The 18,069-nt window shown below is 38.9% G+C and overlaps 2 protein-coding genes across 2 annotated transcripts in view; both read left to right on the top strand.

Moving 5' to 3' along the window:
* Positions 1-6,354, top strand: part of Rabggtb (Rab geranylgeranyltransferase, beta subunit) — a 7,077-nt gene extending 723 nt beyond the window's left edge. The window contains exons 2-9 of the mRNA XM_005385227.2: positions 575-682; positions 1,782-1,979; positions 2,483-2,588; positions 3,323-3,375; positions 3,463-3,573; positions 4,103-4,228; positions 5,394-5,543; positions 5,948-6,354. Of these exons, the coding sequence (XP_005385284.1) occupies positions 575-682; positions 1,782-1,979; positions 2,483-2,588; positions 3,323-3,375; positions 3,463-3,573; positions 4,103-4,228; positions 5,394-5,543; positions 5,948-6,088 (993 nt within the window). The 3' untranslated portion in view covers positions 6,089-6,354. The remainder of the gene's footprint in view (positions 1-574; positions 683-1,781; positions 1,980-2,482; positions 2,589-3,322; positions 3,376-3,462; positions 3,574-4,102; positions 4,229-5,393; positions 5,544-5,947) is intronic.
* A 250-nt stretch (positions 6,355-6,604) lies between these two features.
* The window catches only part of Msh4 (mutS homolog 4), a 61,338-nt gene continuing 49,873 nt past the window's right edge, over positions 6,605-18,069 (top strand). The window contains exons 1-2 of the mRNA XM_005385226.2: positions 6,605-7,447; positions 11,482-11,664. Coding sequence (XP_005385283.1) covers positions 7,063-7,447; positions 11,482-11,664 — 568 coding nt within the window. The 5' untranslated portion in view covers positions 6,605-7,062. The remainder of the gene's footprint in view (positions 7,448-11,481; positions 11,665-18,069) is intronic.

Here is an 18,069-nt window from a genome sequence, read left to right as displayed (position 1 = left end):
GGGAATAGAGGTCAAGATCTCGCTCTTGCCAGGCCCGCGCTGTGCCGCTGAGCTATATCCCTGGCCCTACAGTTCACTCTTAAAAACGAAGACGTAGGTAGATGAAAACAAGGCAGCACTCGCAGCTCCTGGGGACTGGGAGCTAATAGGACTGCTTACTGGTATTTGGAAGAACTTAATGGGGAAGACACAAAAAGTCCCATGGAACCTGATCTTTGATAAGCAAGAATCTGCAAATTTCGGCCAGCCAGAAATTTCCTTTTGTGTGCATTGTACCACGTGTTAACTTAGTTGGTGTTCTTACTTTATGGTGTTTATTTAACTGACTGAAAGGACCGGCAGCGCATGCAGGTGGTAATTTTTGGGTCAATGATGACATGGCATGTATTCTGAATCTAAAGTTGATTATTACTACTTTAGCTCTAGAATTACTCTGAGACCTGAAAAATACCTGAATTGCGACTAAGTACTGTATTAGTACTTTTTAGCTGCTTTTTTCCCCCTGTGTCTATTGAATATATGCCAAGGAGCAGGACATAAAATATGGATAAGTCTCATCTTTTTATTTTGGAAGGGCACGCCACAGAAGGACGTTACTATCAAGTCTGATGCACCCGACACCCTTTTACTGGGGAAGCATGCAGATTATATTGCATCCTATGGCTCAAAGAAAGATGATTATGTATGTATGTTTTTATGTTAAAAAGCTTTTCATAAAAATGTCAGATAGGTATAAACAGTAAATGGCAATATTTATGTACTCATCTTACGTGTAATTAGAGGTATTGCCAGATAGTGGATGAGGGTTTTGGGATACAAAATTGGTTCCTGTCTTTGTAGTTCGAGTAATATTTTCAAGGTCAATGATGTATTGGCATGTATTATCTGACTTACTGCTGATGTGTAATAACACTTTAGCTCTAGAATTACGCTGAGACCTTGAAATGGTTTTACGTGAAGTTTTACTATTATTTTGTCTTTTTGAGTCAGGGTTTCGCTGTGCACTCGAGGCTGGTCTTGAACTTGGTAGCCAAGGGTGGCCTCAAACTCAGTGATCCTCCTGCCTCAGCCTCCCAAGTGCTGGGATCACAGGGGTGAACCACCATACCTGGTTTACCTGAAGTTTTAATACTTAATGGCTTTTTTTTTTCCTGGAGAGTCTTAGCAAAAAAGGAATAAAGAACTTGCCTGAAAATAGTTTCTTGAGTGTTCAAAACAGCTAGGTTTCTGCCATGTTGGGGAACAAATTTTAAGATCCACACCGTAAAACCTAAAATAGCAGGATATGGTGGTGCATACATGTAATCCCAGCCCTTGGCCTGAAGCAGTGAGATTTTGCCTCCATTTCAGGACAGCCTGGGCTACATAGACCCTGCCTCAAATGAGTGAAGCCTCTAAAATGGTGCATTGACTGCAACAAAATTACGTATTTCTGGACTGCATGCTAATTTTTGTTAACTTTAGCCACTTAGCTAAGCATAAACACCAACTTTGTGCATGCTTAGAGACCATTCATATTTTCCATTTTTATGTCATTTAATAACAGATTTTGTACACATTAATAAAAGAATGTTTGAATATGGTGCAGGTACTCTGAAATAGCTTGAATTTAAGTGCTGAAAATGGTAGATGATTTTAAATCATTTTACCTCTGGCACTTGGTTGATACTAAAGCCCTATTTATAGTAATGTCAGCTGTAGATACCACTGCTAAGTTTGTAACTTTCAAACATCTCTTGTCAAAAATTCAAATTAACCCACTTAAGGAATTATTGTTTTAGGAATACTGCATGTCGGAGTACTTGAGAATGAGTGGCATCTATTGGGGTTTGACAGTAATGGATCTCATGGGGCAACTTGACCGCATGAATAGAGAAGAAATTCTGACATTCATTAAATCATGCCAACACGAGTGTGGTGGAATAAGCGCTAGTATTGGGCATGACCCTCATCTTTTGTACACTCTGAGTGCTGTCCAGGTAAATATTCAAAATTTTGTCTTGATACTATATTTTCTTTCCTGAGAGTCAGGAATTAAAATTGCATTAGGAAGAGGACAAAATAAATTTGTTGATCAAGTCTGTTGTGCAAGGTCAGTGATGTGATGGCATGTATTAGCTGAATGTGCAGTTGATGTGAATTCTGAAATTGCCCTGAGACCTTGAAGGACAGTTTTTATCTTTGATTTATGAAACTTTGAAAACAACTGGTTTTGTTTTGATACTAGTGAATGTACACATGATGGTCTAAAGTCAGAGTACTTTAGAATGCCAAATTAGTTTATATGTAAAGGAATGCTTTACAGTTAAATGTTTGGAAATGTTGATAAAATATATAATTTCATTGAATAACAGTAAAGTCTGCATATTTGAAAATAATTGAGTGTCAGTAGACCAAAAGAAGTATTTGCTTGAACAAGTTAGCATAGCAGCAGAATGGAATTGAAAGTTATTTACTAAATTATTTGTCTTTCATATTACAGATTCTTACTCTGTATGATAGTATTAATGTTATTGACGTAAATAAAGTTGTGGAATATGTTCAAAGTCTACAGAAAGAAGATGGTTCCTTTGCTGGAGATATTTGGGGTAATGTTACACTTAGTCCTTGTTACCCTGAATTAAATACTACAATGTCCTGGCTTTGGTAGTGGCAATTGATAAGGAGATTTAAGTTTTTCATCTTTTCAGGTCCCACTAAGCAGTTGGTCTAACTGGAGTTAATGGCCCAGCATGCTCTGGTAATTATAACTGCATACAGGAGCGCTGGAACAGAGGGGGCCAATCTAAAACATACGGTAGGTGAAATATTTTCCCCAGTATTGGGTAGCGTTTTAAACTTAAAAGAAATAACATGCTGGAAGGGAAAAACAACAAAAAAAAAAGACAATTTCTGACTATTTGAACGGAGGGAGTGGGTCAGATTTTATTTGATAAATGTAGATAATCTCTGCTTTAGGCTGAACACAGTGCAGGCCAGAGAGACCAGCTGCTTCATGGGATGTGAAAATCTACTTTTGTAAAATAGGGTAAGTTTATTTGTATTATTAGAAGTTGACTAATAATCTTTTACTTCTGGTTCTTTGTCTGATACTTTGTAAGCAATTTGAGATTATTTTACTGTTACTTTTGACAGTTTTCTGTTAGTCTCCTTAGTGGTGAAGGCATTTGAGATTGAGCTTTCCTTCTGACCACCTAATGTAAAAGTTAAGGCTGAGTTCTTGGAAATTTAATGTGGTAGTTGCATAGATTTTTTTTTTTTAAGGTAACTAGCACTATTAATGGTCAGAAGCCTCTGGTAACGTGTGTCACTTTTGTTTTAGGAGAAATTGATACAAGATTCTCTTTTTGTGCGGTGGCTACTTTGGCTCTTTTGGTAAGCTTTGATAAGTACTATACTGAAATGATTCATCATGCTAAATACTCTGGAATTTAGTGTTCTTTTTTCCCCTTTTGTTTGTAGGGAAAGCTTGATGCTATTAATGTAGAAAAGGCAATCGAATTTGTCTTATCCTGTATGAACTTTGATGGTGGATTTGGTTGCAGACCAGGTTCTGAATCTCATGCTGGACAGGTAATTTATTAATGCAGATTAAAGTGTAATATTTTTATAGAGATTACCTATATAGTAAGATGGAGGGTGTTTTCATAGTAAATTTCACTGTATGTGGGATATTACCTAAATGTTGTGTAATTGCTACTTACAGAAAGCATGTTTACAGTAGTTTATTTCACGTTACCCTGTGAGGTACCTCTGACCCAAGCAAACAAAAGTAGGTTGATAGCTACCAAAGTCCCTTTGGGGGGGAGGCAGCTAGCCCACGATCCCCCCACATCATGTTAAGCCAGCAGTGTGACACCGCTGAGCTACATGTCAGCCCTCCTTTGATGGTTAATTATGTATGTGAAATTATTCTAGCCTTGTCTACTCTGAGTAAGCAGATCTTGGTGTCAGAACATTATGTAGGTAATTAGTTATAAAGTAATAAGCTATGAAGAGATGCTGACAGTGTTTAAGTGCAAAATAGAGTTTTAATAATTAGTTGTTAACACCTTTACTTTTCAAGAAATTATACACATGTACTTTATGTCTGTAATTTTAGATCTATTGTTGCACAGGATTCTTGGCTATTACTAGTCAGTTACATCAAGTAAATTCTGATTTACTTGGTTGGTGGCTTTGTGAACGACAGTTACCCTCAGGTGGACTCAATGGAAGACCAGAGAAGGTACTGTTTCATAAGCTGTGTTCTGTAATACTTAGCTTTCTAACCTTTGATTGTCTCGTCTTCACATTTCATTACTGCTCTTATAAATTGAGTTTTTTCCCTTCCTCGTTGAAGGGTTCCAAGATATGTGCTCTTTGAAAAAGTAGAACCTGCCTGGTTGAAATGGTTGTGGACCCTGGTGTCATTTCCAGATGCAAATTACTGGAGGACCCAGGTGGTTCTACCACATAGCTGCATCTTCTTTCCCAGCCCTACTTTTTGTTTGAGCCAGGGTCTCCTGAAGTTACCCAGGTTGTCCTTGTATATTTTTCAAGCATTGAAATGAAGCTCTTTTCAACTTAGTCATGCATTAAAGGCTTGAAGGCTAAGGCCAATGGCTTTACTTTTACACATACTGTACATAAACCTTTATGACCATTATACCTCTGAAAATACAATTGATTCTGCCAAATTACAGACTTTTTAAAAAATTAGGTTCTTCTTGAAAACCCAATAGTTGACATCTTGGTTTGAGGGTTACTAATTTTCCTTCATATGCCTCTGTCCCATGAATTGGGACATGGTGGTACTGTACTTCATCTGAGCTAATGTGTCTTTATTTGCAAATTTTTGTTTTTCAGTATGTATTTTGAACTCTTTAAATGAGTAGGGAAATGCCCGTGGTGGTGTCTAGATAGGATCTGTTGTTGTTGTTTTTTTTTGTTTTTTTTTTTCAATCCTGGGGAACTGTCAAAATTGCTTTAATGTGCTTATGAATTTTTAGCATTCTCAGTTAGATGGAGAATATTAGGGTGGTTTATACACATGATGACCACATTGTGAAGATCCAGGTTCGTCATGAATTTCAAGTAGGTGCTATATGCACCTGAGTAACACTTGGTGTTACTTTTAGGAAACAGAGCATATCCCCATGGGTTTCATGAACTAGTATTAACCTCATAAGGGCCGAGTTAGACATTAATGGGGGATTCTTGTAACAGCATGGGCATCTGTAATCTGGAGATGGGTATTCTCTTGGCTAATGATCAATTCTGAGCAAACATCAGACACTTCATAATAGCCCTCTTTTCCTCCTCCTGTTTGGACATGAGATTAAATTTTCAAATTACATTTCAGCATAGGAAAAGAAGTAAAATTGTGGCAAAATATTTCTTTTCCATTTCAGTTGCCAGATGTATGCTATTCATGGTGGGTTTTGGCTTCCCTAAAGATAATTGGAAGGCTTCATTGGATTGATAGAGAGAAACTGCGTAGCTTTATTTTAGCATGTCAAGATGAAGAAACTGGAGGTTTTGCAGACAGGCCAGGAGATATGGTAAGTGTATTTCTGACAAGAGTGAATAAGTTGCTTTTTTCAATGGCTTTCATGGTTCTAGTGATCTCTAGAAGTAGATCTGGCACATCTGGTGAACAGTGCAAGGGTTGCTTTGAAAGCAATATTTGCCATAGCTTCTATATTAAAATATGAACAGAGGTTTTTTTTTTTTTTTTTTTTTGGTTTTTCTCCGGTACCAGGAACTGAACTCACGACCTTGCGCTTGCCAGGCAGGCGCTTTTGCCGCTGAGCTAAATCCCCAGCCCCTGAACAGAGTTCTTATCCTATTGCCATAAATATTTTGAAAACTCTTAAGCACTTATATATGTAACATAATTGGCTTAAATATAAACATGAGTTTTTATAGTTGTCTTTCTTATAGTCCTTTTGTTTTTCTTAAATAGGTGGACCCTTTTCATACATTATTTGGCATTGCTGGATTGTCACTTCTGGGAGAAGAACAAATTAAACCTGTTAGTCCTGTGTTTTGCATGCCTGAAGAAGTACTTGAAAGAGTGAATGTTCACCCTGAACTAGTGAGCTAGATTTGTTGATTGATAGGGAAAAGAATGTGTAGTAGTTTTTGCCATTTTAACATTTCTGTATTTGAAGTGCTTATTGAACCTAAAATGTCTGTTAATATTTTGTATATTGTGTTAAATTAACTCTAATAAATTATATAACTATACATACTGTAAAATAAAGTATTGTATTTTCACCTTTAGATTTTCTGAAGTGCTGTTTTGAGTAGTGGTTTTTTTGTATGTACATGTATCTTATTCATGTCTGCTTAGTAAATTTAAAAACTAGAGTTCTTTCTGCTTTTTTTTCCCTTTTGTTCCTTCTGTGGTCTGTGAAAATGTGAATTGGTTTTGTCAGCAAGAATGTTACTGGTAAAAGTGGATAAATCCTATGTATAAATTAAAGCATGGACAAAGTAGATGGCTGAAAAATGGGAATAATTTATAGGTCTACATGTAATTATTCTGGGTTGGTAATGGTTTAGGTAAATGGCAGTTAACCATTTTGAAATGAATGTCTTCGCAATTTTAGACCTCAGTTTAGAACATTTTATTGGGTGTTACAGAAGAGGCTGTGCACCCAGTAATGAAACAATTGAGTGTTGCCACAACAGGGGGCATCACTGGGAAATTCACGGTTTTGTCGTCTGTTTACCTATATTCGAAGTTAACAGTACTAGAAATTGAATTCCTGAGCGCTGTACTTGAACAGTGTGTCATGCCTCACAGCCAGGGTGGTCCCTGCCATGCCCTGACAGCCATATGGATACTACTATGGTAAGACTGCGGTCACAGGACCTTAACAGGCACAGTAAGTTTTCTGTACTTAAAAAATACAAGTGGGAAACAGTCTGGCTGGAGATTGTTCAGAAAATGACTGCTGCTTTGAGAACAGTAAGTTCTGCATCATGGTTAGCCTAGTACTTCGAAGTTGACCTCACGGGGTCACCTGTAGTAAGGTAGTGCGGTTGGGAACGGCCTGGATCAAGTCCTAAGGCATGAAGGGTACGGGGGCCGGATGTGGGAAGTGCCCCTTCCGGGTCTGCGCATGCGCGCCGTGTTCCCGCTCTTCCTGTGGCGCCCATTTCCGGCATTTGCCTGCTGCTCACAGGGACGCTGAGGAACTTCACGCCTGCCGGCTGGAGATGCAGAGGTCGAACGTGTCCACCACCCCCTCGGCCCCTGCGGTGTCTTCCTCGTCCTCGGGAGGGGCTGCCCCACAGGGTCCGCACCACTTCCTCGGGCCCCGGGCGATCTCTCCCAGCCGCCCTTCCGCGCGGGCCTCGACGTCATCCCTGCCGGGCTCATCTGGAGCTGTAGGTGACCGCAGCGGCAGCAGCAGCGGCTGCCCAGGCCTCCCTGAGAGCTACCCGCCGGCGCCAGGCAAGGGCGGGGACAGGGCTGGAAGCGGGATCCCCTGGGCGACCAGCCGCAGCCGCTTTGACGGGGGTGGCGTGGGCCGCGATCACGGAAGTTCCGCCATGACGTACAGTGGAGGACCGGAAGGGCGTAAGGCCTGGGCGGTGGTTAGGCGGGCTGCGCTGAGGTTTTGTTTCACCACTGAGGTGGTGGAGCCTCATCTCTCAAGGTCTTAGGCGAGTCCCCGCCACTTGTGCCAAAGTTTCCTGATAGGAGTAGTGAAGTGAACAATACCTGCTGAATTTGAGTCCTCAAGTCCTAACATCCGATGAAAATAGACCAAACTGAACATTAGGTCTAATCCAGGTGAACTGTTGAGTTTTTCAAGCCAGGCCTGGGCTTATACATCTGTATTCCCAGCACTCTGGGAGGCTGAGGCAGGAGTATTACAGGTTTGAGCGCAGCCTTTCCTAGTGAGACCCTGTATCCAAAAAAAGGCTGGGGATGCAGTTTAGTGTTAAAGCCCAGGGTTCAATCCCATGAACTTTGAGCTTGAGTTCAGTTTAACTAAAAGCAAGGCATGCACACCTGTCATCCCCGCTCTCTGGAGGCTGAGGCAGGAGGACTTGTCGCTTTAAGGCCAGCTTCGGCTACATAGTGATACCCTGTCTCAAATAAATAAATGTAAATAAATAATTTATACTGTATATTGAGATTAGACAAGTGATTGAAATAAGAGAAGCAGAGAAATGAATGTGAGCATAATGAGGGAGATATCTGTCCATGCAAACATCAAGAAGGCAGGAAATGAGAAGGCAAAACTGAAATAGCAATCTGTGAGTATAGCTAAGAGCTGAGCAAGTGTGTGTGAAAAGGTGTAGCTTCTGCCCCTTCCCCTCTCTGGGTCATTTGCAGACACACATAATTTTATTTCTGCCATCACATCAAACTCCTAGGTATTCGTCCTTCTTCCAACCTAACTTGAAATACCACCAGAGATATATGGAAAGATATACTGTCCCTTGCAGCATAATCAGTGAGTGGCTCTATATCTACAGGTACAAGATGAAACTATTTAAAAGGATGGCCAAGGCCATTGGAATCTCTTTTCATTCCTTGTAGCTTTATTTTTCAGCAATTCACAATATTTACCCTGCTTTCTAATGAAATGAAACCATTTGCACTTCTCGAAGGCAACCTTCATGTTCACACTGTTAAGATAATATCCTTTTCATGAACTGCTTTGTGCATATATTTTTATCAGTTATAATAATACCCACTAATTAATGTACTTCTTACTATAAATATGGTAACTCTGATCCTTCACATAATTCAGCAAAGTAGATTTTTCTTCCCTGTCTTACAAAAGAGAACCAAAGCCCAAATAGGTGAACCAAGGCCAAATTATGTTAAAAGTTGAAAATCATAATGTGTGCTCTCCAGGAATTTATGATTCAATAGGGAAGACAGACTTAAAAATCCATGAGAGTGCTTTAAACAATCACTCCTTCTGAAGTATTTATAATTTTTCAAGAGATTTATAAGAGGGGGTAAAAGTGGAAAAAGAATTTGAGTTGGTCTTCAAGTAGGATGAATAATGCTAGCTAAAGAGGGAGAGAAAAATTAAAGAGCATGCTAAACAGAAAACCGTGCAAAGGCACAGAAATAGGTACAACTGCAAATAATATTGTTTGACTAGCACAGGAGTGTGATCTGACGTAGATAAGTTGGAGTCCTTGTTGGTATTAGGTCTGGAGAACAAATTACTTGTCTTGCTTGCCAACATGAGGTTTCCTCTGACTTTAGTAATTGGTTAGATAATAGCTACTTTTTCCTGATATGGGGAACTTTGTAAGAGAAGCAACTTGTAGAGGGAAAATAGTAAGTTCTATCATGGGAATACTGAGTGTGAAGAGTGCCTAGGATGTCCATATATTAAGATAATAGGACTAAGAAGAGGAAGTTGAAGGAGATAGAGATTTTAAAGTTACCATTATATCTGGGGTGAGAGGGAAGAATGTGAAAAAAACACAGCAAAACAAAAGTCAAAGAAGTTGGGAGAGAACTAAGGTGAATAAATTTCAAGAAAGTGTTTAGACTCTAAAAATAACTGGAAAACAGGAAACATCTCTGTCTCCAGTTTCTAGTACCCAATTCCTTTCTTACCTCTTCAAGTTTACAGATGTTCATGGACAATATTTTATTTGATTCAATACACTTCTTCATAATGATACCTCTATACCCTGTCAACACCTTTGTGAATATTCCCTTTATTAGAGTCTCTCCAAATTAACCTAGTTTGAGTGTGTCATTAATTCCCGCTTCAACCCATACAAAGAAACTAGAATTTATCTCATGGTTGGTATGGAGAAACAGGAACTATGAGGGGGATAATCAGATTTGGTTTTCAAAAGGGTCACCCATCCTATGAGAGAGATCAAACAGGTGTAATGCTAGAAGAAAATAAATTTGAGGAAGTTAAAGGCTTAAAAAATGGGTTAAAGATCCTCAGGTGGGAAAAAGAATTAAAGGATTTGGTAATTCTATTTGGTGTTAGGATTGATAAAAGAGCTAAGAATGACTTAAGTTTCTGACTCAGGTGAAAAGGTATAAGATGGTTCAATTAATCATGTAATAAAGAGTTAACTACTATGGGAAGGATAACAAGTCCACTTTGGGATGTTTAGAAGTTCTAGGAAGATATCTGAAGGTTTATGTTCAATAAATAGATACAGTGATCTAGAGCCACACTGTGTGAGAGAAATTTCTATGGGGATAGAAATGTTCCATATCTGTCTTTTCCAGTATGGCAACCAGTAGCCAAAAGTGGCTTTTGATAGTTTGAAGTATGGCTAGTACGACTGAGGAATTATCAATTTTCTTTCACTTGTATTTAATCAAATAGCTCATGCAGTTAGTGGCTACTATACAGAACAATGTAAGTATAGTGCTAAGAATGGTTTTTGCATTTTTAAAAGTTTGAAAAATTAAAAGAAGAGGAATAATTTGTGGTATATGGAGATTATGTAAAACTCAGATTTCGGTATCTTGTACAGTTTTATTGAAACACAGCCATGCTCATTTATTTGTGTATTTTGAGTGACTACTTTCCTATAGTACTGTCAGAGTTGGCTAACTTTAACAGTGATGATATGGTACATAAAATTCAAAATATAGTGGCACCTTGATTCCTAAATGCTTCTGTTGGTTTTCAAACAGAATCACTTGGCAAAATTTTGTTTTTGCTTACAAACCCTGTATCGAGTAACAACTATGATCATGGCCATATTTCCCACACAAACATGATATTTACCGTCTGGCCCTTACTAACCCCTGGTATAGGAAAAGAGTCAGGGCTGTATGAAGATTTGAGAGTTGTCAGGAGATAGATGTTCATAGAAACCAAGAGAACAGATATGCTCAGAGAAAATGTATAATATTGATTTGTGAGAGAATGTTTGAAAGTATAGTAGCCCTGCAAGACAGTAGTAAAGAGGAAAACAAAAATTTGATCTCACAAAGGGAACCGTTCCATAGTTTAAGGAGAATTAAGGTATACAGTTGTCCAAAGGAAAGGGGAAAAAGGCCCCATTTTTTTCCCCACAGGACTTTCTTGTGCCAGATCATTGTTTGGCTCTTTATGTCATTGTTTTAAATTTTTAGCAACATTATAAGATAGGTAATTTATATTAACAGGTAAGTACCTAAATAGAACTGAAGCCAAGTTGACTTTGAAAGAGTCTTTACAATACAGCTTGCATGGCAGAAGTTTCAGTGAGGAAGTCAGTGGAGGAAAAGGGGGCTAATAGTTGCTATACAAATTAAGTATGTCTGGTGTATATGGATTAAAAAATAATTTATGATTTTTGGTAAGAGTAGTCTTGGTGAACTTGAAGCCATATTAGCGTATTTTAGTACCATGTTGTGTCATTAAGCTTGTCATGACTTGTTTTTTATCAGATTAAGAATAGTAAGTAGACATGGTAGAAATATTGGGATTAATATATCAGGGCATAATTCTAATCTTTAATAATTAATATTTAATTGTTTAAATTTAGGGTCCCACTTTGGAAACAAAAGATCTTATGCAGCAAATGTAGTTACATCAAATTTTACTTTTGGTACCAGCTCATCTTCTGCGCAAGAAACTCATTGTCCCCAAGTACTTAAAACTCCATTGTCTGCTGGAAATCCCCAAAGATCAGGTTACAGAAGTTGGACACCACAAATGGGACATTCAGGTAAAAAATAGATTAATTGCAGTGATTTTTTTTGAAACATTGGAAGTTTTGTAAGTTATAAATTAGAACAGTTCATTTGAAGTTCTCTGAAACTGATGTGGATGATTGAAAGATAAATATATCACTTGGCTCATATCTGTAATTTCAGTCTCTGTTAATAAGGCTATAATTCACACCAACAATATTGTAATCATTCTGGCAAGAAAACATCAGAAAGAGGTCCCTTTTAATATGGTGATGCTCATTTAAATCTATAAGCCGATCTTCATAAAAGTACAACATGTGGATTTTGAGATAAATCTTGCTGTGTAACCCAGGCTGGCTTTGAACTCCTGCCTTAGCTTCCTGCATAGCTGAGATTACAGATGTATGTCACTGCATGCTTGAGTGGTGTTTTTTTTGTTTGTTTTTGTAGTCAGATTTCAATTTTTATCTAAATCTACTATATTTTCTTTATTTGTTTTGTTTTGTTTTGAGACAGGGTCTTGCTGTGTAGTCCAAGCTGACCTCTTCCTTTCTATGTAGCCCAGGCTAGCACTGAACTCAGGATCCTCCTGCTTCAGTCTCCACCTATTAGATTTTCTTCAGAGATAAATGAATAAAATAGATTTGCATGCAGAACAGTTTTCTAAGGTACATACAAAGAAACTTAGGCTGGGCTGCTGAGTGCATAGTACAGTCACCTCTGCTCTGGCTGGGCCACGACGTATATTCCCTGGCCATAGATATTGCAGTTTTAGTTCAGTAGTTGGAAAGGATTGGAGGAGTGGGCCCATGGTTATGTGGATCAGGATGGATGGATCAGCTGCTATGCTCAGTACAAATGCTTAGTTGAGATTCGCTGACCTTCCTGCTTGGAGTCGGGGAGTAGGCTTTGAGACTGAGGTAAGTACTGATTAAATTCCAGAGTGTAGCGGAACTACTGCCTGCTCATAGTTCCTATTCGCTATGGTAGTTATGTCTCTGGATGGGGCATGGGTTTGGGCTTTGAGACAGTGGGAGCACTGCTTAAGCTCCCAGGGGTGCACCAGCTAGTGCCTGCTTCTTGTACTTTCAGAGGTGGTCATGTTCCTGCCTGTATGGGCTGTGGGTTCATCTTTAGAAGAATCATGTCTTGGCTCTTTGCTCTTCCATATAAATTTTGGAGCAGCAAAAAACACATGGAGATTTGGATTGAAATTGTCCTTGTACTGAGGCAATAAATACATTTACAAAGAACTGCAATAGTGAGTCTTTTTATCCCTGAATATGACATACTTCTCCATTTAAGGAATAGTGTACTCTAGGTATGTGGCTGAATCTGATCACCACGGGATTCACTGCCCTCATCCACTGCTGACCCATCATGCTACAATAAAAGCTGTAGGCAGAGCCTCCTGTTTATCCTGGAGGATTCACCTAGTGCCCTCTGCTTAAAAAACTTGCACTGGGGTCACTTTACAGGAGAAGTGCTTACAGGAATTCTGTCATCTATTGCAGTCCTTGTATTAAAGGATGAATTTGGAACTCAATGATAATAAATTGATAACTGCCCTTACTCTTTTGTCTACTTAACTTCCATATATATATATATATATATTTCTAGACACAACGCCCACCAAGAGAAAGAGATAACCACATGAGCAAATAGCAACTACAAGCAGGCAGTAGTTCTGCTACCCTCCAGAGTTTTATCAACACGCACCTCAATCTCAAAGCCTACTCCTAGAGTCCAAGCAGGAAAGTCAGCAAAAGACTCCTTTACAGCAAAACAGTTCTATATTTCTACCTAATAAAACACATCTATTCTTCAAACTAGAGTTCTCACTTTTCCCCAAAACGAGAAGGCTCAGTCACAACCCAGACTACTACTACAGTGATTTTATACTAGTTATCTAAAATTTAGTCACGATGCATTGAATATTCTGTTACCTGAGACTAAACTGTGAAATTAATCTCCAGTAATTTATGTATAAAATTTTTAAATTGAAAGAAGAACGGAGGAAGTGGCTGTGCAGTGTCTGGCAGGGGTCTGGAGGGCTAGCATCTCCTGTGTGACCCTCTGCCCTTCTCTGGCTTGTCTACAGGCCCTCCAGGCAGAACGAAGAAGTAGGGCAAGGCTGGCTGAAAGCCACAGTGGAAAATGGGGAAGTCAGGGCCTGGCACAGAATGAGGAAATCAGAAATGAAAGTAATGCGAAGCAAAGGTTTATTTTGGATATTGCAAATGCAGGGAAAAGCTACCTTGTCTTACAAAATACACAGCTCTCAATGGAGGTATTCATAGGCTTCATACTTATAGAGGTAAACTGGTTTGTAAAAATAACTATTTCACTGATTAGTGAAATCCAGGCCAATTGGGCCTTAGCTTTTGTTTCTAGGGTGAGAAAAAAGTCATGAGGGCTATGGGCAGATTGTACGTGTAATAATTTCACAAGAACGAATTTCGCAAGAGCTAGCTACCTCAAGTACATTGTGTACAATCAGCTTGTAGTCATTTTTATAACCTTCAGCCACCCAGGTCGTGCCCTATATTGTCCCTGCATGTGCACCTCTCTAACTGTCCCTGCATTCCCCCTTCTGACTCAGTCATCCTGCTGTTGTAGGGTGGGGAACAGGGCGATGACTCTCCTGTTTCCTGCTGGTTAGGGGCGATGTGGGGGGCAGGTGATGTCCGCTGAGGAGCAATAGTCTAGGTGACTGTTGTGGAAAGAGGCTGATAGCTCCATGGCAAGTTCCATCTGTGGAGGCATCTGCATTTTGATAGCATTGATTCACTCTGAAATGAAGCAAGTAAGGCAGTTAAGCATGCAGGGACCCAGCAAGCACAATAAAAATGAAAGTATCAGTGGAAGAAGGACCCAGGCTGAGACAGTGAGACAGGAGGTAACCATGACTTAATCCAGCTCAGCAACTAATTTTTTTTTTTTTTTTTGTCTTTTTGAGACAGGGTCTTGCTATGCAGTTCAGGCTGGCCTTGAGCTCATTTTGTAGCCCAGACTCGTCTGGAACTCGCAACAATCCTCCTGCCTCAGCGTCCCGAGTGCTGGGATTACAGGCATGGGCCACCATGCCCAGCACAGCAACTCATTTTGAGGAAATGACCTACTTCAACGAAAATGTAAAGAAGGGGGTGATAGTTTACACAGACACAAGTGTGAAACCACAAGCTGTCAGCTTGGCTGTCTGCTGTGACAAAGAGACCATATCTCTTCTACTTCTTAAAGGGCCTGATTCCTTATCTAGTCCTACCTTAGAGTCTCAGCTGTCCCTACAGTTAGTTTATGGAAATAAATGTGTGCATATACCGTATTTCCACCAAAATAATACCTAACCACAAAATAAGCCCTAGCATGATTTTTTTCAGGATGCTTATAATATGTCCTATCCCAAAATTAAGCCCCAGTCAAGATCGTCAGCCAGATGCATTTAGTACATCTGTTGTAACACATGATGGACATACTGAATTATATAATAGTATTAATATACAATTAAATATTATTGACAGTATCACTTAAAATAAATGAGAACATAAATTATAATTAACCAATTGCAAATACCCAGGTGGGCACCTTTGGATCAAAGGTAAATGCCTGTGTGAACAGATGAACTCGAGATTTACTACCAAATGACCAATCAGAGTACAGACCCAATGCATAAATAATATGCATACTTGGTAACAAACCAATGTAGTTATGTCTAATATGAATCTTCATAATTTAGTACATCATGTGTTGTAATGGACATACTTAATACACTCCTATGAAATAAATTGTTGTCATTTTGTTGGCACTCCTCTCCTAAGTCTTCAGTTGACACTTGATTTAGTGGAGACTTTATGATGCCCAGCCTGCAAGAGATCATGGCTTGGGTGAAGTACTCGCGGGATAAAATCACTGACAGCTGTGTTGCCAGTGCACTACAGGCAAGGCGACATGGACAAGAAGTGTTCATTTAATGAGAGTGCTCTGCTGGGCATGAGACACTGGGGCCAAGGATTCTACAGGAAATGGAGTTGCAAGAAATTCAGGCTGTATTTCAGGATTTGGAGAGTTATGATGACATTGCAGAAAAAGATGACATGACTGCATTTGAATAAATGTGGATTTTTGCACACTAGTAAATGTAGATTGTTACACATGAAAAAAATAAGACATCCTCTGAAAATAAGCCCTACTACTTTTTTTGTTTGGAGCAAGAATTAGTATAAGGCCCAATCTTATTTTCAGGGAAATATAGCAAAAAGGCATAGGAAAAATACCCAAAGCTACATAGTTTTGGTTTGTATAACTGATCCTGGGATTGTAGTTGATACTTATGACTTCCTTCTTTCTCTGCGCACTCCATATTTTCCTTATCTTCAGCAGTAATGAGGTAGTAACCTAAATTTTCATTCTTGAAGGGCCTGAGTCCTTAATCTTCCTGCCTTGTTTTAGTTGCTGTAGTTTTCCATTAACCTTCACCACTGGCGACACTAAGAAGTCCAGAGAATCCCCTTTGGTTCCAGACATAATCTTCTTCCATTGTACATAATTTCCCTTTGGTAATCAGGACTGAGCACTCCATCCATGAATTATCCTTTCATTTTTTGCGTACTGGTTCAGTAACATAAATAAGAAGCCAGAATAGCCAGGTGAAATAGCATCTGTCCATTCAGTAGCTGTGCGTCTGGTGAAATCACTAGTCTTGTAGAAATTAAGATTTCCACATCAGCAGATTTCAAACTTTCTGGAATGGACTGCAGGTTTTTCAGATGGGTTAGCAGATATGATAGAGGAGCCCCTCCCACTCTTTGATTCCCATATTCTCATACTCTGGCTGTGGCAGAGACTGTATCATATAGTGATTCCCTTTTCAAAGAATAAGCTTCACCCTGAAGACAACCTCACCCTTTCAGAGTGCTGTCTTCCATGAGTCCTCTGTAAGCCATTCTGCTAGGGCACGTGCTCTGGATGATGGGATGTATGGTAGCCTAGCTGATTCCATGGGTACAAGCCCACTGCGGTACTGCTGCTTTTGCTTTGGAGTAAGTTCCTTAGAGGGATATAATACCATGGCAGTATGCCGTGATGGTGGTTAAGATGTTCTGTGAGTTCACAGATGGTGATGCTGGCAGAAGCATAATGGGCGAGGAAGTTAACTCCGTATCTAGAGTATGTATGTAGCTAGTGAGGACAAACATCTACTGCTTCCATGCTGGAAAAAAATCCAATGTGAACAACTTGCCGTCAGGTTTCAGGCTGTTCTATCATGGGGAATGATGCTGTCTCAATAATTTAGGTTTCTGCTATTGGTAAATTAGGTGCTCCACAGTAAGGTTAGCTAGGTCAGCCTTGGTAATAAATTCATGTTGATACCCCCATCCTTGCCACTATGGCTACCTTGATGATGGATGTATTAAAGAACTAGTGGGGATAGTTGGAAACAGGTACTAACTGGCACCCATAAAGCACATTGTTTTGTTTACCAGATTATGAAGAGTCTATAGTGGTTGTCCTTTACTGAGTATTCACGGGGACAGAAGTATTTTCAAACTTTACATTGTTAGAGATCCATCCACATACATCCCCAAACTTCATTATCACCAATTTTTGTGATCTTTTTCCTTCCAAGTCCCCCACCATTCAGATAAACCATGTAACAACTGCCTATGAATAAATCTAAATTTGTACTTCTGTCCATCTCATTCCAGATATGGTGGATAATCAAATGTATTGTTCAAGTTCTGCCCAGATGGAGATCAAATTGAACAGAAGCACTCAATAAGTTAGAAGAAATTGTAATAGGTATCAAATATCTCAATGAAGGACCAGTTTCCTAGCAGAAATTCAATGAAGGAAATTATACAAGGAAAGGTTGTCTGTATCAAAATAGAGGTTGAAATATCAAAAAATCAAGATTGGCAGGAACTATAAATTGTTTTACTGATTTACAAAATTCTTGTGAAACATTGGAAACATTAAGTGATGATCAATTCAATAGTAAGTTTAAAAAAAATCTAAGAGGTAGTCTGCTAAATTAGCTAAAATTGAATAAATTTTGGAAATTAGTGCTGAGGATACAGTAAGATTGGCTTTTCTCATATTACTGATGGAATTAAAATCATAGTTCACAAAAGAAATTTGACATCATATGTGATCCTTCAAAAGTGATGATTTCTCTTTGTTCTAGTAATTTAACTTCTAATGATTCATTTTAAAGAAATAAGAAACCCAGAAAATTTCTCGATGCATGAAGATTCTCATTATAATATCTTTTATCACAGGGCGGTAGCAGCATAAACTCTTTTTTTTTTTATTTTTATTTTTATTTTAAAGATAAAAGGAGGGAAACATTAACAGACATACAACATTTTACAACATATCACAAGCACAATACAGACAACACAGAGTTACAAACAAAGTGGTAGGGAATTAACAATGGTGGT

The sequence above is a fragment of the Chinchilla lanigera genome, unplaced genomic scaffold (genome assembly GCF_000276665.1).
Source record: "Chinchilla lanigera isolate Chin_1 unplaced genomic scaffold, ChiLan1.0 scaffold00022, whole genome shotgun sequence".
Classification (NCBI taxonomy): Eukaryota; Metazoa; Chordata; class Mammalia; order Rodentia; family Chinchillidae; genus Chinchilla; species Chinchilla lanigera.
The sequence above is the reverse complement of the archived record's forward strand: the minus strand, read 5'-3'. Positions and strand labels throughout refer to the sequence as shown.